The 18,973-nt window shown below is 35.2% G+C and overlaps 2 protein-coding genes across 4 annotated transcripts; one reads left to right on the forward strand and one right to left on the reverse strand.

Annotated features, from left to right (window-relative positions):
- The first annotated feature begins 308 nt into the window (after window positions 1-308).
- Window positions 309-9,105, forward strand: LOC129902060 (sucrose-phosphate synthase 4). Of its 3 annotated transcripts, none has more exons than XM_055977084.1 (14): window positions 309-641; window positions 1,035-1,124; window positions 4,246-4,466; window positions 4,680-4,743; window positions 5,048-5,247; window positions 5,374-5,854; window positions 5,966-6,094; window positions 6,316-6,447; window positions 6,539-6,715; window positions 7,041-7,094; window positions 7,183-7,245; window positions 7,560-8,399; window positions 8,505-8,632; window positions 8,756-9,105. In XM_055977084.1, exons 1-14 carry the CDS (start codon window positions 384-386, stop codon window positions 9,027-9,029), a joined length of 3,111 nt encoding a protein of 1,036 aa, XP_055833059.1. In that variant the 5' UTR covers window positions 309-383; the 3' UTR covers window positions 9,030-9,105. The 3 variants fall into 3 exon arrangements, with proteins under 3 accessions (XP_055833059.1, XP_055833060.1, XP_055833061.1); XM_055977085.1 differs by having other exon boundaries at window positions 550-641; window positions 788-1,124; XM_055977086.1 differs by having other exon boundaries at window positions 551-641; window positions 791-1,124.
- A 10-nt stretch (window positions 9,106-9,115) lies between these two features.
- Window positions 9,116-15,087, reverse strand: LOC129902061 (uncharacterized). Its single transcript, XM_055977087.1, has 11 exons — window positions 14,778-15,087; window positions 14,507-14,593; window positions 12,964-13,097; window positions 12,283-12,341; window positions 12,153-12,207; window positions 12,007-12,057; window positions 11,093-11,132; window positions 10,753-10,862; window positions 10,043-10,090; window positions 9,598-9,717; window positions 9,116-9,442 (listed from the first exon to the last, which is right to left on the reverse strand). The coding sequence occupies exons 1-11, from the start codon at window positions 14,824-14,826 to the stop codon at window positions 9,374-9,376; spliced, it is 822 nt and encodes a 273-aa protein (XP_055833062.1). The 5' UTR covers window positions 14,827-15,087; the 3' UTR covers window positions 9,116-9,373.
- Between the last annotated feature and the right edge of the window lie 3,886 nt (window positions 15,088-18,973).

Consider the following 18,973-nt stretch of genomic DNA (forward strand, 5'->3'; position numbering starts at 1 on the left):
CATTTAGCATTCTTTTAATTTTCATTTATGATTGTGTGCAGTCATAAAAGACATGTTATAATTGATTAAATTTCGATGTGTGGACGCCCGAATACAAAAGTGGAAAAACCAAAAGAAATAAAAGCATGTGTTTTCCTGAATGTTTCCTAATAATGTGTTATGTGTACTCATGCAAAACAATAAAAAAGTTATGACGAATATACTACTTAAATGAGGTTGCAAAAATAAGATACGACATGAAATTTTTAGAATAAAGTGTAGTCCACAATGTTTTATATATTCCTATAAGGCCTATATATAAGGGATTCCTCTTCTTGCTTGTAACTCGATCGGTTTCAAACAAGGTCTTGTTCATTATATAAGTGTCTCTATTCAATAAGTCCATGGGAGAGAACGAATGGTTAAACGGGTATTTGGAGGCAATATTGGACGTTGGAAGTGAAAGAAATTTGTCAAGACAAAAGAAAGAAGGTGGAGCAATTGGTATTGAAGAGAGAAGCAGCAAGTTGAAGCATTATAAAATGGAGGAAAATTTGAGGTTTGAAATCCAGAAAGAGAAGCTGTTTAGTCCTACTAAGTACTTTGTTGAAGAAGTTGTCAACAGCTTTGATGAGTCTGACCTCCACAGAACTTGGATCAAGGTCAGTTTACAAATTAAATTAATTATCTTTCATCTCTTAACTATATATTACTTTTCCTTCATATATCATTTGACGAAATTTTAACCATCTAATTAACTTTTGCTTCTCTCCCATGCATGTTCTTTACTCATTGGTAAACCACAAAGAAGCGCTCGAGACGTTTTTGTCTTTAAAAGTACTAAATAAGGATTTTCATTTTATGGGCTAAGTGAAAGGTTGTCAATGATGTTTCATCAGTGTAGTTGAGAAAATTAAAGGAGAAAAAGGAAAGTCATGCACTCGTCTCTATTTCTTTATTGGTTCTATATTCTATTCTGCAAAAAAAATAAAATAGGAAGTATATATATATATGATAAAGAGAAATTGATGGAAATTAAGAAAAGGACATTGTAGGTAGTGGCAACAAGGAATTCTCGTGAGAGGAATAATAGGCTCGAGAATATGTGCTGGCGCATCTGGCATCTTACCCGCAAGAAGAAACAGGTACTTTCTCTTCTTTTATTTAAGGAAAATTACGCGAGATGCATACATTACTAGTTTATTATTTTATATGGGTATAGTTTTATTTTCTTACTATTCGTGGGTATATTTTGCTGAGCTTTGCTATAATTTTCACTATACAATTAGTGTATTGTGTTTGTATAATTCGCTATACAATTCATAATTTTTATATAGCGTTATATATTTCACTATACAATTCGTGTACAATATTTGTATAATTCACAGTGTTTTTATATTTCGGTATATAAATAATTCGTGGATACACCATTTGTATAATTCGCTACAGCATTTTATATAATGACAAATTTATGTTTGCTAGTATAAGTAATTAGGGAAACTATACCCATATGGAGTAATTATGCTTAAAAGGTTTGTCATATATGAAATTTTTCCCTTTAATTTACTAGACTCATGTGCCCGTGCCAGTATTTATTATTTTTTATCTCAATTTATGTGACACTGATAGAATTTAGAGAGTCAATATAGAATTTACAGAGCCAATTAAATTTTAATATGATTTTTAGATATTTTAAGTTGTTAATTATTATGATTTATAGTACTTTTATGTAATTTTTATATGATATATGTTACTTTCCTAGTTTCAATTTATGCGGCACCAATCAAATTTTGAATTTTTTAATTATTATGATTTATATTACTTTTACGTCATTTTCAAACAATATATGTTACTCATCTATCCCTATTTATGCGGCACTTAGTCGAGAATCAATCAAACTTTTTATATGTCTTTTAAATATTTTAAGTTGTTAATTATTATAATTTATATTATTTTGAAATAATATATATTAGTCCCTTTGTCCCAATGTATGTAGCACATATAGACTTTTAAAAGTCAATCAAATATTGTTAATTATTGAGATTTAGAATACTTTTTATGTAGTTTTCAAATTAAATAATATATGTTACTCCTTTTGTCCTATTTTATGTGACACCGATAAATTAATTTCAAGAATTAATCGATTTTTTTAAAATATTTTTTAAAAATATTTTAAGTTTTCAATTATCATGATTAAATAAAATTAAAATTAAAACGGAAGAACCACAAAAAATTATAGATATACCCTCGAGCTGCCCAAGCAGGCATATCAATCTGGAACCCTCTTGAGCAACGAAAAACACAAGTTCTGTAGTTTTCAAATTGAATAATACATGTTACTCCTTTTGTCTCATTTTGTGTGACAACCAATAGATAAATTCAAAAATCAATCGATTTTTTTTATGTTTTTAAAAATATTTTAAGTTGTTAATTATCATGATCTATAGTATTTTTTTTGCAATTTTTAAATATATAAAAAAATAAAAAAATAAGACAAACAAATTAAAACGGAAGAACCACCAAAATATTGCAGATATACCCTCAAGCTGCTCAAACAAGCATGTCAACCTGCTGCCTACTTGATACATGTTACTCTCATTGTCTCATATTATGTGACATCAATAGATTAATTTCAGGAATCAATCAATTTTTTTTAATGTTTTTAAAAGTATTTTAAGTTGCCAATTATCATGATTAAATAAGATAAAATTAAAACAAAAGAACCACAAAAAATTACAGATATACCCTCAAGCTGCTCAAGCAGGCATGTCAACCTGCAGCCTGCTTGAGCAGCGGAAAGCACAAGTTCTGCCGTTTCCAAACTGAATAATGAAAGAACCATAAAAAAATTACAGATATACCCTCAAGCTGCTCAAGCAGGCATATCGACATGTTGTCCGCTTGAGCAGCTTAACTCCTTATAATATAGTATAATATTTATTTATTAGTATTAGAATTATTATGTACTACTCCCTAAAAGAGTATTCCTTTCTAATTGAAAGGAAGAAACTGATAAATGTTAACATGTTAAAGCAAGGAAGAAACACTCTCATTTCTTTGATGGAATTTGTTTACTTGGTCAACTTCAAAGATATTTGCCAGATATTTGAATATCTTTAAAAAAAAAAGTTTCTTTAATTTTGTTCTTTTTTTAAATAAATAAAAAACTTCAAATAAACACTTCTTCGACGAAAACAAAAAAGAAGAAGAAGAAGAAACTGAGCTTGCAAACTCTAAAACAAATGCCTAAATGTCTGGAGTCAACAGAGCATTGAAAAACTATTGAGTGATATATTTAGTCAACAAATGCCTAAATGTCTCAACTGTTGAGTGATATATTTTTCAGTGTCATGTCAACAATTAGAGTGTGTTTGGTACGAAGAAAATGTTTTCAATTTTCTCATATTTGGTTGGCTTAAATGTTTTGATTTTTTTTTTTCAAATCAACTTATTTTTCTCAAATTTAAGGAAAATGATTTCCTTCCAAAATCTAAGGAAAACATTTTGCAAAACTCTTCTCCAACCTCAAATTACAATGTTTTCTTCTTACCTCACCCCTACCATGACCCCTCTTCCCCCCAAAAAAATTAAAATTTATTTTTTAAGAAAAAAATAAAAGTTTATTTATAAAAAATATTTCACATTTTGAAAATTTTATTTTTTTTACTCCATCCCTTCCCCGACCACCACTACCTCCCCAAAAAAAATAAATTAAAACTTTATTTTTTAAAAAAATATTTCAAAATTTAAAAATTTCATTTTCAAAAAATCAAATTATTTGAAATTTACGTGTGAAGTCAATTGTGGTCGGATTTCGATTCGAAAGTCGAGATCGAATTTAAATTTGAAAGTCGATTCTTGGGTTGAAAGTCGAATTGGGTCCCACATCAGATGTCGGGGTCGGATCCCGAGTCAATTACTAGGATTGATTTTCATGTTAAAAACTATTTTCCTAAAAACCATTTTCTATTCTCTAGCCAAACATAAAAATATTTTCATTCACTAACCAAACAATAGAAAATATATTTTCCGAAAAATATTTGTCACTTACCAACCAAACATGAAAAAATAAGTTAGAAACCAAATTGTTTTCCAAGAAAAGGTTTTCTAGGAAAACATTTTCCTTCATACCAAACACACCCTTAGTACTTAATCTTAGTATACTACAGCTAAAAAATAATCTTTAAAGAAGAACTCCCATTAGAAAACACATAAGTATACTACTTGGCAGCTTGAAGATAATTTCTTGTCACTGAGAAATTGCAGATAGCCTGGGATGATGCACAAAAACTAGTAAAACGGCGACTTGAACTAGAGAAAGGTCGTTTTGATGCAGCAGAAGATTTTTCTGAACTTTCAGAAGGTGAGAAGGAGAAAGGAGATATAAATACATCAGAGTTTCACCATGTCATATCAAGGATTAACTCGGATACACAGATGTGGTCTGATGAAGATAAACCAAGGCAACTCTACATTGTCTTGATCAGGTACATTCAGATTGTTGTAATAGTGAAGTAATAAATTGTTACAGTAGCTAGTGAAGGTTTAAAAAACACACCAAGAGCAAGAAAAAAGGAAGAATAATAAATGCAATATGACAGATACAAGTTTAAACAAGAAGTATGACAATCAAACAAGTTACATAGTACTATCAAACATTGGTCAAACAAGTTTTATGCTATGTTTACTGTTTATTGTAGTATCCATGGATTGGTGCGTGGAGAAAACATGGAACTTGGCCGAGATTCTGACACTGGTGGTCAGGTAGTGATATTACCTGTCATCTTTGTTTAAAGAACTTTAATCAATAAAACCATTGCCTATAAATCTTCTATTCTAGTAAACATGTTCAACTGAAAACACACAAGAAAAAAGTTTGAAAATGTTAATCCAAATAGCGGAAAATTAACACTTATGAGCTAGTAACAAGACTGGACATGTGATCCCTAATTGACAACCTAAAAAACTCCCCTCTAGTCTATTCTTCTGTCCCAGAGGGTTTACTGTATGAAATAGGTACACTCAAGAACTTTCATGCAACTTTGTGTTTTATTAAATGAATGATCAGGTGAAGTATGTAGTAGAGCTTGCTCGAGCACTTGCAAACATGAAAGGAGTTCATCGGGTTGATCTCCTGACTCGGCAAATCACATCCCCAGAGGTCGACTCTAGCTATGGTGAGCCAATTGAGATGCTCTCATGCCCATCTGATGCTTTTGGCAGCTGTGGCGCCTACATTATTCGAATCCCCTGCGGACCACGTGACAAGTAATGCTGCTATTCTATACTTGGCACGTCTTTTAGAAAATGTGGTTCAAAACCACTAATCACTTATCATACTTGTCTAGCTATCTTGTTCAATCTTCCATATTTTGAACATTATCTTTGTGACAGGTATATTCCAAAAGAATCACTCTGGCCTTACATACCAGAATTTGTTGATGGGGCATTAAGCCACATTGTGAATATGGCAAGGGCTATAGGGGAGCAAGTCAATGGTGGAAAAGCAGTGTGGCCTTACGTAATTCATGGGCACTATGGTGATGCTGGAGAGGTAGCAGCCTGCTTATCTGGAACCCTAAACGTACCAATGGTGTTAACAGGACACTCACTAGGAAGAAACAAGTTGGAGCAATTGCTTAAACAGGGCAGACTCACTAAGGGGGACATCAATACCACCTACAAGATAATGAGGAGAATAGAAGCAGAAGAGTTGGGACTAGATACCGCTGAAATGGTGGTAACTAGCACAAGACAAGAGATTGATGAACAATGGGGTTTGTATGATGGTTTTGACATTCAGCTGGAGAGGAAACTGAGAGTTAGGAGACGGAGAGGAGTGAGTTGCCTCGGGAGATACATGCCGAGGATGGTGGTATGCACTAACTCAACTAGCTAGTTCTTGTTCAAACAACGCCAAATGGCTTCTTATGAAGATATGAAGAAATTTGAAGTAAAGTCTGTTTCTGATGATTATGAAAACCAGGTTGTACCACCGGGGATGGACTTCAGTAACCTGAATACACAAGATTCACTGGAAGGAGATGGAGATCTCAAGTCATTGATTGGCGCAGACAAAAGTCAAAAGAGACCTATACCACATATATGGTCTGAGGTTGGATGTCCTTCTCATTTACGCAGAAGTCCTTCTTAATCCTTTCTTGAACCCAATACCAAAAAATTTGCAAACACTTCAAAATGGATAACAAGAAAGAAGCAACAAGATGTAGACTAGATTCAAATAATTGATCACAACTAATTTAATAATGTTTTGTTCGTCTGGGGTTTCCTATAAAATGTTTTTAGCCAATGTCTCCTGTATTTTCATGAATGCAGATTATGCGATTCTTCGTTAACCCTCACAAGCCAATGATACTTGCACTTTCACGTCCAGATCCTAAGAAGAATGTAACTACTTTGCTCAGGGCTTTTGGAGAATGTCAAGCACTTAGAGAACTAGCCAACTTAGTAGGGCTAAGTTTATCTGCAACCTCCTTCAACTATAACAGATGCTAGTGGACTAGTGCAGAGTCTGATTTAATTATAAATTATGTTGCAGACTCTGATCCTAGGTAACAGAGATGACATTGATGACATGTCCAGTAGCAGCTCTGCAGTACTCACAATTGTAATAAAGCTCATTGACAAGTACAATTTGTATGGCCAGGTGGCATATCCAAAGCGTCACAAGCAACCAGAGGTTCCTGATATATATCGCCTGGCTGTAAAAACTAAGGTAACTCAGAGAAATAATATATAAGGATGTCAGGACTTGGGGATTTTCTCACGAAAGAACAGATGTATCTAGGTCTCATGGGTTTGTAGTCGTTGTCTATGCCTTGTTCATAATAGAGATGCCACTATCCATTGGATCTGTGTGTGCAGGAAAATAATCAAGACAGGATAGAGCTATTTCAGTGATCCATTAATATTCATTTTCTTCCATGCTTTAAAAGAAGATGAACTGTAGAATCGACACTCTTCTTTAACAAAAAACCTTCAATTCCATGCTATGAGCCTATGACTGCTAATAACTCTTAAATGGTGATTTATCCTTGAAGGGAGTGTTCATCAATCCAGCTCTTGTTGAGCCATTCGGCCTCACTCTTATTGAGGTAACTTGTAAATTACATCACATGAAGTTTTAGCAGCTGATGATATGCATGAAAAATGTTATAGTTCAGGAAAGTCTTCTTTCTGCAGGCAGCTGCTTATGGTTTGCCTACAGTTGCTACCAAAAATGGAGGGCCAGTAGATATACTCAAGGTAAATACTACCTGGTTTAAACATTAACGTTGATGCACAAGTCCTGAAGATATTTTAGATATAAGGTTATCCATTGGAAACCTGAAATTTGCAGGATAAAAGTTATGAATTACAAAGAAGTGCACAAAATCGTCATAACAAACACTTCATGCAGCACACGACTTTTAGGCACTTCCGAAAAGTGATGCCCCAAGCTTTCTCTTGCAAACTTCCCTTTCTTTTCTTTTTTTCAAATAGTTATATTTTTAATTCCATGTACACCTCAAAGTGGTGACTTACTGTAATATATGGATATGAATATAATGTTCAATCAGGCACTAAACAATGGGCTACTCATTGATCCACATGATCAAAAAGCCATAGAAGATGCTCTTCTAAACCTTGTTGCTGACAAGAATCTATGGCTGGAGTGCCGTAAGAATGGCCTAAAGAATATCCACTGCTTCTCATGGACAGAGCACTGCCGGAATTACCTCTCCCATGCTCAACACTGCAGAAATCGCCACCCTGTCAATCGTCTTGAGGTCATGAAGCCAGCTCCTGAAGAACCTATGAGCGAATCACTAAGAGATGTTGAAGACCTTTCTCTTAAATTTTCCATTGATGTGGATTTCAAGGCCAATGGAGAGCTTGATATGGCAAGAAGGCAGCATGAACTTGTTGAGATACTCTCACGGAAAGCTAATTCAATTAGCAAGCCTGTTGTTAGCTACTGCCCTGGGAGAAGGCAGGTCCTATATGTAGTGGCAACTGACTGTTACAACAGTAACGGATCTCCTACTGAGACCTTATCTCTAACAGTCAAGAATATAATTGAAATTGCAAGATCCAGGTCCAGCCAAATAGGTTTAGTTTTTCTGACAGGCTTGAGTCTGCAAGAGACTAAAGAAGCGGTAAACAGCTGCCCAACAAATTTCGAAGATTTTGATGCATTGATTTGCAGCAGTGGAAGTGAAATATACTACCCATGGAGGGACTTAGGACTAGATGACGACTATGAAGCCCACATTGAGTATCGGTGGCCAGGTGAGAACATTAAATCAGCAGTGATGAGGCTTGCTAAAATCGAAGAAGGTTATGAGCATGACATTGCACAATGTTCTAGTGCATGTAGTTTTCGATGCTACTCATATAGCATTAAGCCAGGAACCGGAGTAAGATTGCTAAGCTACTCTTGAAGTTCTAAGTTATACAATACAAATAGAAATATACAAATGGGTTTTGCTATTTGCATCCTGATAATAAATTACATGTGACAGGTACGGAAAGTTAATGACCTTCGTCAGAGGCTACGTATGAGAGGCTTCCGTTGCAATGTTGTTTACACACATGCTGCATCAAGGCTGAATGTGACACCATTATTTGCATCGAGATCCCAAGCACTGAGGTAAATCCTTTTTCCTTTACTAATCTTTGGTCTAATGATACTGTTCTTTGGTTAGCAGATACTAGGAAAGATTAATTCAACATAAAATTTGTCACAATCACTCCTCTTCTGCATGTAATGAAGGTATCTCTCAGTTAGATGGGGAGTTGATCTTTCTAGGATGGTTGTTTTTGTGGGGGAAAAGGGAGATACAGACTATGAAGCCCTGCTTGTGGGCCTTCACAAGACTGTGATTCTAAAACGAAGTGTGGAATATGCAAGCGAGAAACTTCTTCCCAATGAAGACAACTTCAATACAGATGATATAGTTCCTCTAGAGAGTACAAATATATGTGCAGCTGAAGGATATGAACCCCAGGATATCTCTGCAGCCTTGGAGAAGTTAGGGGTCATGTAAAGTCTCGGATGATGTTTCTATTTGACTATTTCCTTTGCAATATCACAAGCAAAACTTCAGTCAAAAAGTGAGCACACAAGTAAAAGTTTGGGTTTCAATCTTATACTTTGTACAAATATCAAGTGACATATACAAGTTCATAGTTTAACAAGAGTTCAAAACACACTGAACGCATATAACAACTAGTTTTATCCGATATCTATTAGAGGATTGCATTTTGATAATCTTCAATTTTAGTATACTATATACTACAGAAAACACCATCATTGTCCAATTTATCTCATGAAGTCTGCACATGCTTGAATGTGTTGCTAGTTGAAGTACTTGCCTGACCCTGGTCATTTTCATCCACAAAGATCCAAGTCTATCTTGAACTCCTTTCCACAAGAACATTTGATACTGTGGGAAATTTTCTGAAAGCAAAAATTACTAATAGTGAGTGAAATGGAAAAATAAATTGATAAATTAACTGTCTGTTGGGATTTTGAATCTCTTTAAAATCTAACATTGATACCACAAGTTGAATGCCATATCAATGTGCAAAGAAAGAGTGGATATTTCTCAATACCATCAATTTTGCAATCTGGAGTTGTAAAGAGTGCAGATACTCTGCCTCTCCAGCTTTGTCTGAGAGAAGTGCTTGGTACTCCTCTTGTAAGGATTCGCTATCCATTTCCCTGAGCTGTTCCTGCAGATAATGCATGATGGTTGATCATAGACTTTTGGAGGCTGATGCTTTGAACTGTAGCAAGTATATTTTCTCTCAATTATTTTGATTCAAAAGTTAGAAGTTATGAACATCTTCTTTTTCCTCAAATTCATGATATCAACTTTCTGATCTCCCAATAAGTTAAATTTGATGCATTTTTCTGGTCAACTATCCAAAGCACCTGTTTTTTGGTGTAATTGCAAATGCAAAGATGGATTTTGACAAGAAGTTATTATCATTGTCAAAAGAGAAACGGTTTGAGCTAAGATTGAACATAATAAATGTAATACAGATTGTAACTGACCTTGAAATCATTCATCTTTGACTTCAGAAGCTCAATACATCTCCTTACCTGTCAAAGCAAGATGCCTTTCAGATTCTTGTATTTGAACTGAAACTGAAAATAACTGTATTTGAATGAGAAACAAACTAAAGAAAATCTCAGACAATAATTTCCCTCATAAAAATATTAACAATAGGACTCGATTTTCCATTTTCGATATGAAATTTTCCTTTCTTCTGTCCAGGAGTCAGGATTGGGGGATTTAGGTATTGATAAACCATAGATCTTAGTGTGGATTATGAGTATAAATAACCATTAAGGCACCAAAGGCATCCATGGAAGAGGAAAAATGTTGCAACTACTGTACTGGTTAATCAAGAAAGTCAACTTCAGCAGAAAGGACAATACAGGGGGAATGATAACCCTGTAATAATTCTGCTTTAAAATACAAGAATCTGAGGGGTAAGGGTCAACTTTACATTCAAATGTTGGAACTAGAAAAGGAAGAAAGACGTCAACGAACATTGAAGATCTCTGACCTCCATACTGACATACCAAGAAAGAGACTCAGCAGGAGAATGTGTCTAGACTGAAGGATATACTTCAATGGTTCATCAAACAACTAATGGTAATTTCAATATAGTTTTTGGGTCTTTCTTTGTTTGTCAGTTCCCACGGGGAAGGTCCAATCACCACACAAAAACGGAATGGTCAGAATTGTTTAAGCAAACCTGGCTGTTCTCTGTGACAAGTTTGAACTTCAGCTCACTCATCTGGTTTAGCTTTGTTTTAGCGTCTGCCAAATTCATCTTTAGAATTTCTTCCGCATTATCCTGATTCTCTGTAAATCAACATGAATTTTCTTCAGACAGGATGAAAAGGAAAGAGAAAAAGGATAAAAAGAAAGAATATGAAGTTAAGGCAGAGGTGAACATATAGTCTACAGGGTGATTCCAAAATTAGCTTGTAGCATATTGAGATGCTACTGTTGCTAAATGGTCATTTTTATCATTTGCATTAACCCATCAACATCATGAAATGAGAATATAAACTAACAGTGCTTGGTCATACCTTCAATTTCACCAGTTTCCTCACCAATTTTGTCCGTCGCCTGAATGCTTTAGCCATCAGTTCCAGCAGAATATTTATGATAAGAGTGAGAATCATATTCAGATAAGCCATTTTATCCCTTTTTTTGGTGGTAGAATGACAGACTGTCTAGGCAGCAAGTAGTTACTCTACTGATATATCATACTGTCAGAGGAATGACAAGTACTATAATAGTTTATGGAGTTTCTACAAAGTCGGGTTAATGCAGGAAACATCATATCACCAGTTAGTTTATGCTCAAATTTGAATGTCAGATCACCAAGCCATGACTCATACCTCAAAGTTTTCCAGAAATGTGTCATTTGAGAATCAGAAGAAACTATAAGTATTGCAAAATCAAAATACATCAAGTCCAAAACCGCTATATCTTCAAAGCTAATGGACAAGAATTCTAATAGGGAAGATGCAAAAGTAGTTAACTTGAGTGAATAAAAAATTGAATCTAAGCAGCTTGTCTCGGCCAAAGCCTTGGGCTTCATAAATATCAAGTCACATTGATAGTTGCACTTGAAAACTTCAGAAATTTTTTAAACCCACAACACATTCAAATATTGCACTTGAAAAGATAAGCATAACATAAAATAACATAATTTGAACTAAAATGATACTATTCTCAGTAACTTCTGATACTTAATAGAATCTTATTTGCTTTCACAACTTGAAATAGAATGTATGCATTTGATCATGTTAGAATATGCCTCTTGTAATTACCTTGACCTGGCTTTTGAGCATTTTTTCCCTTCATTGTGTGTTTATATACACAAACTAAAAATTCTCACTTGGTTTATCTGTTGGAAATTTATAATTCCAAGACAATTTATAGAGAAGAGAAGCAAAATTCAGGAAAAAAAAACATTAGGACTTAGTAGAAATACCTGGCCATTCTCTCCAGCCCACAAGTTCTGTTTGCAATCTTTGAACCAACCCTAAAAGTAGGAACCCTTGCTTGTGATCAAAATAAAGCTTATATAGTTGAACAATCTAAGTGGAAAGCAACGGAGAAGGGGACATGGAAAAAAACCTGCTGTTCTCTGAGCTGAGCAGTTACTTCTTTAACAGTTTTAGCATAATAGTCACTGTTATGACAACCATATGCACTTAGCATTATGTACCGACCATAAGAAATCTCTGATATATGCTTTTCAAGTTACCTTTTCTGTAGAAGTTTTGCTGACAGGTTGTGTCTTTCTTGTTGAAGGAGCTCCGATGTCTGTTTGACAAGAAAGGACCAAAGAATTTATGTTATATCACATGATTCCCAAAGACTAACCCAACTTTCCTTATCAAAAGATAAGTTTATCCAAAGTAAAAACTTGCAAACCTATTTCCTAAATGACCAAAATTATTCCCCCTTCTATGCAAATAATGCTAAGAATTTGAACTCCAAAGATTGTTCTTCATTTAAGTACTTCAAGAACATTGCAGTTTATAGCTCGTCGGTCAAATAATAGACTTCTTCCGTAATATGCATTACTTCATCCTTCTTTCAACAGTATGTTTCTGGAGAAAAGACGAGGCCAAATTTTCAATTTATACATAATTTTCATCCCCCACTTCTGAAAATTTTTCGTCCCCCACTTCTGAAAAATACAGAATCGTAACTAGCCTAATCTTTATGTCAAAACACATTTACTTCTAAACTTCTGATTTAGAACCCATGTCTAGTTGGATTACGCCATTATGGTTGTGAAGCTGAGAACAGACAGAGTACCTATTTCTGGTTTCATGTACCAAAATTTAGAAACATCACTAATCCTATCCATCAAGGGCGATGTGAGACTTTTAGTTTCAGCTCCTTTTCAAAGTTAATTGATACCAGCTCATAGTTTTACCTGGTTGAGGGTGGATGAATCAGCTCCTAAAGTAGCAATTTTTCTTTGTTTTTCCAAAATCATGGAACAGATCTGCCCCTTTTTCTCCAATATCCTGGCAATTTCCTCTCTGAGATGGCTTGACTGACATTTCACTGCATTGTTAAGCAGTTCAGAAAATAAGTTTTAGGTATTGCAGAGTTCTGTTATTCCACATGGAAAGTAATATTTTATTATTAGAAAAACATGAGGGAAAAGAGAAACCAATAATGTCTAAGGTAGAAAAGTATTATTAAGATTCAGAGCTCCACAATATGCAATTATCATGGAATAGACCAAATTGTAAGAGATGAAGCAGAAAGTGAAGCAAGGTCAAGATAAATTCTAATGGTTTCAACCTTGTGAAAACAATAAAAATTCTGGAAGTGCCCAGCCACAGCCCACATCAAAGAAGAAAAAAGACAAAAGGAACAAGAAAAACTAAGAAAAGTTGGACATGATGAACTTATGTTCCCCCGGAGTGAAAATAAACAGGTATCATATTCCATCTTTAAAACTAATCACCCGTGGACAAAATTCTCTGCAGAAGAAACAAAACACAAGATTGCAAAGGATATTGCACATGGATAAGCAAAAAAAAAAAAGAAGGAAAATGTGCTTTAACCATTGCAGGACTGTCGTTATTCTCCCTCTATCAGGGTAATAGATGAATATGCAATTGAATCTCATCATTTGGTCTTCTTAGTCTTTCTAGATCTGATGTATGCCTCAAAGAGGTCATTTTATCATGCATTATGACCATAGCTTAAAAAGATAACAGTGATAGAGGGGTAGTGTGGCGGCCCATTATCTGCCAAGTTTCGAACCTGCATTATTAACCGTTTGGGATTTCTCAGTTATATATAAATAAAAAATAACAGTGGAAGAAGGAAAGATGGAAAAGGCTGTGGAAATCAAAATAGCAAGTGTCGCAAGAGGAAATCCTTGTTTAAGGAGCCCTAGGCATATGACCAAAACACATGATTACTGTATGTAATGTCCACAGTCATGATCTCAGATGAACTTAGCAACAAATTGTACAACTTGAACCAAAAAAACAGAATAAATAATAAAAGCCAGCAATAACATAACTTCACCGAATGAAATGTCTAAATTGGCCAACCAATAATATTCAAACTAAAGTTGGCACAAGAGCTCCCCTACAATTTCAATGCAATACATGAACATAAACTATTCATACGCACTCTTACTTCTTCTAGTAAATCAATAGAACATAAGTAAGAAGGCTACGATCCATATTATGAAAAAAATAATACAACTTAGCAACAATGAAGATACCGAACAGCCTTGAATATCACTAGTCCAAATCTATGTGCAGAAATGACTAATTATTTTTGCAATACATCATCATTAGAATGCTAGCGCAAAGAATCAAACGCAACTGCTTACTCACAAGATAAACTGCTAAACATACTCACAAATTGCATAAAGTTTTCACAAATACAAAGGGCAAGAAGTCCTGAATTTTCTGTTTCTGCAATGTCATAGGAAGCAAGTGTTTAACCTGAGTTAATTTCATTTTCGAGATTTTGCAGAGTAGTGATTTGCATTTGCTCCTCGGCTGTTATCTTAACTGCTTCATCCTCCACATCTGAAAGCTCATCAATTCAATTTCAGTCTCCACACGCACACTATACACACCGTGATACAAAATTAAAAAGGACATGAACATAATTTACGGATTTTGAGTAAACAATTTCGACCGAAATAAAATAGCCCTAGATTGATGAGAAAATCTGAAGGTTGACAGGTTTGGAGATTGGAGAGATGAGTACCATTCATTTGAGTGCGCAGAGTCTTCATGCACTGCAAATACTCTTCCATTTTCGCAGAAAACTCAATGAGCAGAGCTATGGAGTGCAGATTTTGTACAGAATTCGCGAGTTTCTCAAGGGAAATTTTTTGAAGTTTCAGAGACTGTTAAGCTCATTCTGCCTTGGAGGGAAAGATATCAACTGTTTGGCATTTTATATGAACCAGATTAGATAGGCTCGTGCAACCGCGGGGCCCGACAATATTATACTAGTAGCATATTTCATTCAGGAAATTACGTGAGCTTCTCTATAGCTCTTGATTTTTTGTTCGTCATAATAAAAATCTTTCAACACTAGCCTTTCTTTCTCTTTATATATAATACTGTCTATGAACGTGCAAATACTCTCTATCAATTATCATATAAAAAAGAATTTTAATGATTAATTCGGAGTCCCATCTTGACATTCGACTTGGGACTCGACCCAACATTCGACCTCGACATCCGACACCTGAATCAAGAATCTACTTCCAAACCAAGACTTGACCCTGACTCCCAACCCATTTTCTGATCCAACACTTGTTTCAGGACTCGACTTCTGACTCGAGATTTGATTTCGATATTCGACTTTGGACTCGACTCGAAATTTGATCCCGACATTCGATCTCAACAACTGACACCGAACGCTGATTCGAAACCGCACTTTCGACACCAACTCTCGACCTAGGACCCAAATCGAATCTCAAATCGGGGCCTCGACTTCTGACCTAACATTCAACCCTGCACCAGACTTTCAAATCGGGATCTGACCCCACCCGATCCTAACGTCCGATATGAGACAGACCCCGACTTCCGACTCCTGACCTAGCCCAACTTTCGACTTGAGATCCAACCCCGACATCAAACCCTGAATTTGACTTGCGAATCGGGATCTGACCCCGAATCTGACCTAGGACTCGATCTTGACTTTCGACATAGGACCCGACTCCAACTTTTGATTTGGGATTCTATTTCAAAATCAGGATCCGACCACGAGATCCGACTTTCAAATCGGAATCTGATTCTGATACTCGAACTCAACGATCAATTAAGGACTCACTCCGATACTTGACCTGGGACCTGACCTCGACTCTCGATCTGAAACCTGACTCCAACACCCGACACTAAACCCCACCCTAACACCTAACCCGAGACCCAACCCTGACACCCCAAAAATTTACCTTTATTTCTGACTCGGGATTCGACACTCAAATTGAGATTCGACTCCGATCCGATCCGATCCGATCCAAAATCTTGGAGTTGGATCTTGAATCATCTTAAATTTAGGAAAAAAAGTTAATGATGGAAGGTTGTATCTCATTGAATTTTTGATTGAACATTGCCTTTATTAAAAGACTCTATAATAGATAAAATTATCATTTACTTTTTTTCTACAATAGACAAAATTGTCATTTACTGTTTTTCTTTAAATACTTGTTATTTAATTATTATGCAAATATGTAGGACTTTGAAATTAATTAAAGTTATAACGATTAAATATTACTCCTTAATGATATAAAAATTGTTCAATATTTAATGGATATTTTGGTCGATCAATATTATTAAACGTGTACAAATTCCTTAATAATAGTTTATTTGAAATAGATTTAATGTTAAGCTCCTAGTATTAATAGGATAATATGTTTCCTACAATAAACTTAGTCCTAATAGAAATATGCTTTGTTTAGTCCTAGTACAAAAATTATATTTATTCCCATTAGTAATTTTTTAGATGGAGAAAATTTTAACTTAAAAGGGAAAATAAGTAAATCAACTTTTAGTGGATATTTTTGTCAATTAACATTTATATTCGTGCTTTTATAACAGTACTAGTGTCTATGAACGTGCTTTGCACGTTACTCCCTATCAACTATCATACAAAAAAGAACTTTAATGACTAATTCGGAGTTCCATCCTAACACTAGACTCAGAACTTGACCTCGACACCCGACACATAAATCGAGAATCTACTTTTGAGCCAAGACTTGACCTTGACTCTCGACCCATTTTCTGATTCAACATTTGTTCCTGAACTTGACCTGATACCCGACTTCTAACTCGAGATCCAACCCCGACATCAGACCCTGGATCTAACTTGTGAATCGGGATTTGACCCCGAATCTGACCTAGGATTCTATCGCGACTTCCGACATAGGACCCGCTCCAAATTTTGATTTAGGACCTGATTTTTAAATTAGGACCTGACCACGAGATCCAACCTTCGAACTGGGATCTGATCCCGACACTCGAACCCGACGATCGATTAAGGACTCACTTTGATACTTTACCTGGGACCCGACCTCGACTCTCAATCTGAAACCCGACTCCGACGCCCAACATGAAAACCCACCCTGACACCTAACTCGGGACCCAACCTTGGCATCCTAAAATCTTACCTCGATTTCTGACTCGATATCCGACACTCAAATTGAGATCTGACCCTGATTTGACCTAGAATTCAGGAGTTGGGTTTTGAATCATCTTGAATTTAGAAAAAAGGTTAATGATGGAAGGTTGTATCACATTTAATTATTGATTGAACATTGCCTTTATTCAAAGACTCTATAATAGATAAAATTATCATTTACTATTTTTCTACAATAGACAAAATTGTTATTTATTATTTTCTTAAAATAATTTTTATTTAATTATTATGCAAATACGAAGGACTTTGAAATTAATTAAAGTTATAACTATTAAATATTTACTCATTAAGGATATAAAAGTCGTTCAATATTTAATAGATATTTTGGTCAACCAATATTATTAAACGTGTAGAAATTTTCTACTCATAGTTTACTAGAAATAGATTTAATGTTAAACTCCCAGTATTAATAGGATAATATGTATCCTACAATAAACTTAGTCCTAATAGAAATATGTTTTGTTCAGTCCTAGTACAAAATTATATTTATACTCATTCGTAATTTTTTAGATAGAGAAAATTTTAACTTAAAAGGACAAATAAGTAAATCAACTTTTAGTGGATATTTTGGTCAATCAGCATTTATATTCGTGCTTTTATAATAACTAGTGTTTATGAATGTGTTTTGCACGTTACTCCCTATCAATTATCATAAGAAAAAAGAACTTTGATGACTAATTTGGAGTCCCATCCCGACACCCGACTCGAAACCCGACCCCGATATCTGACCTCGACGCCCGACACTTGAATCGGGAATCTACTTCCAAACCAAAACTTGACCCTAACTCCCGACCCATTTTTTGATCCAACACTTGTTCCAAGACTCGACCTGAAACCCAACTTCTAATTTGAGATCCAATTTTTATATTCGACTTTGGACCAGACTCGAAACTCGACTCGACATTCCACCTCGATACCTGACACCGAACCCTAATTCAGGACCGCACTTTCGTCACTAACTCCTGACCTAGGACCCAATTCAAATCTCGAATCGAGACCCGACTTTTGACTTGAGATTCGACCCTACACCCTACTTTTGAACCGGGATCTGAGCCCACCCAACCCTAAAATCCAACATGAGATCGACCCCAACTTCCGACTCTTGACCCGACCAGACTTTCGACTTGATATCCAACCCCGACATCAAATCTTAGATATGACTTGCGAATCGAGATCTAGCCTCGAATCTGACCTAGGACCCAATCCCGACTTCTGACATAAGACCTGACTCCAACTTTTGATTCGGGATTCGACTTCTAAATTAAGATACGTCCAAGAGATCCGACTTCAAATCGGGATCTAATACCGACACTCGAACCTGACGATCCATTAAGGACCCACTCTGATACTTGACCTGAGACCCACTTCGACTCTTGATTTGAAATCCGACTCCAATATCCGACACAAAACCCCACCCTGACACCTAACTCGAGACCCAACCCTAATACCCTAAAATCTTACCTCAATTTTTGACTTGGGATCTGATACTCAAATTGAGTTTCGACTCTGATTTGACCCGGGATCCAGGAGTTGAGTCTCGAATCATCTTGAATTTTTGAAAAAAGATTAATGATAGAAGGTTGTGTCTAATTGAATTGTTGATTGAATATTGTCTTTATTGAAAGACTCTATAATAGATAAAATTATCATTTACTTTTTTTCAACAATAGACAAAATTGTCATTTATTATTTTCTTTAAATAATTGTTACTTAATTATCATGCAAATATGTAGGACTTTAAAATTAATTAAAGT

Source organism: Solanum dulcamara, chromosome 9 (genome assembly GCF_947179165.1).
Source record: "Solanum dulcamara chromosome 9, daSolDulc1.2, whole genome shotgun sequence".
In the NCBI taxonomy this organism is placed as follows: domain Eukaryota; kingdom Viridiplantae; phylum Streptophyta; class Magnoliopsida; order Solanales; family Solanaceae; genus Solanum; species Solanum dulcamara.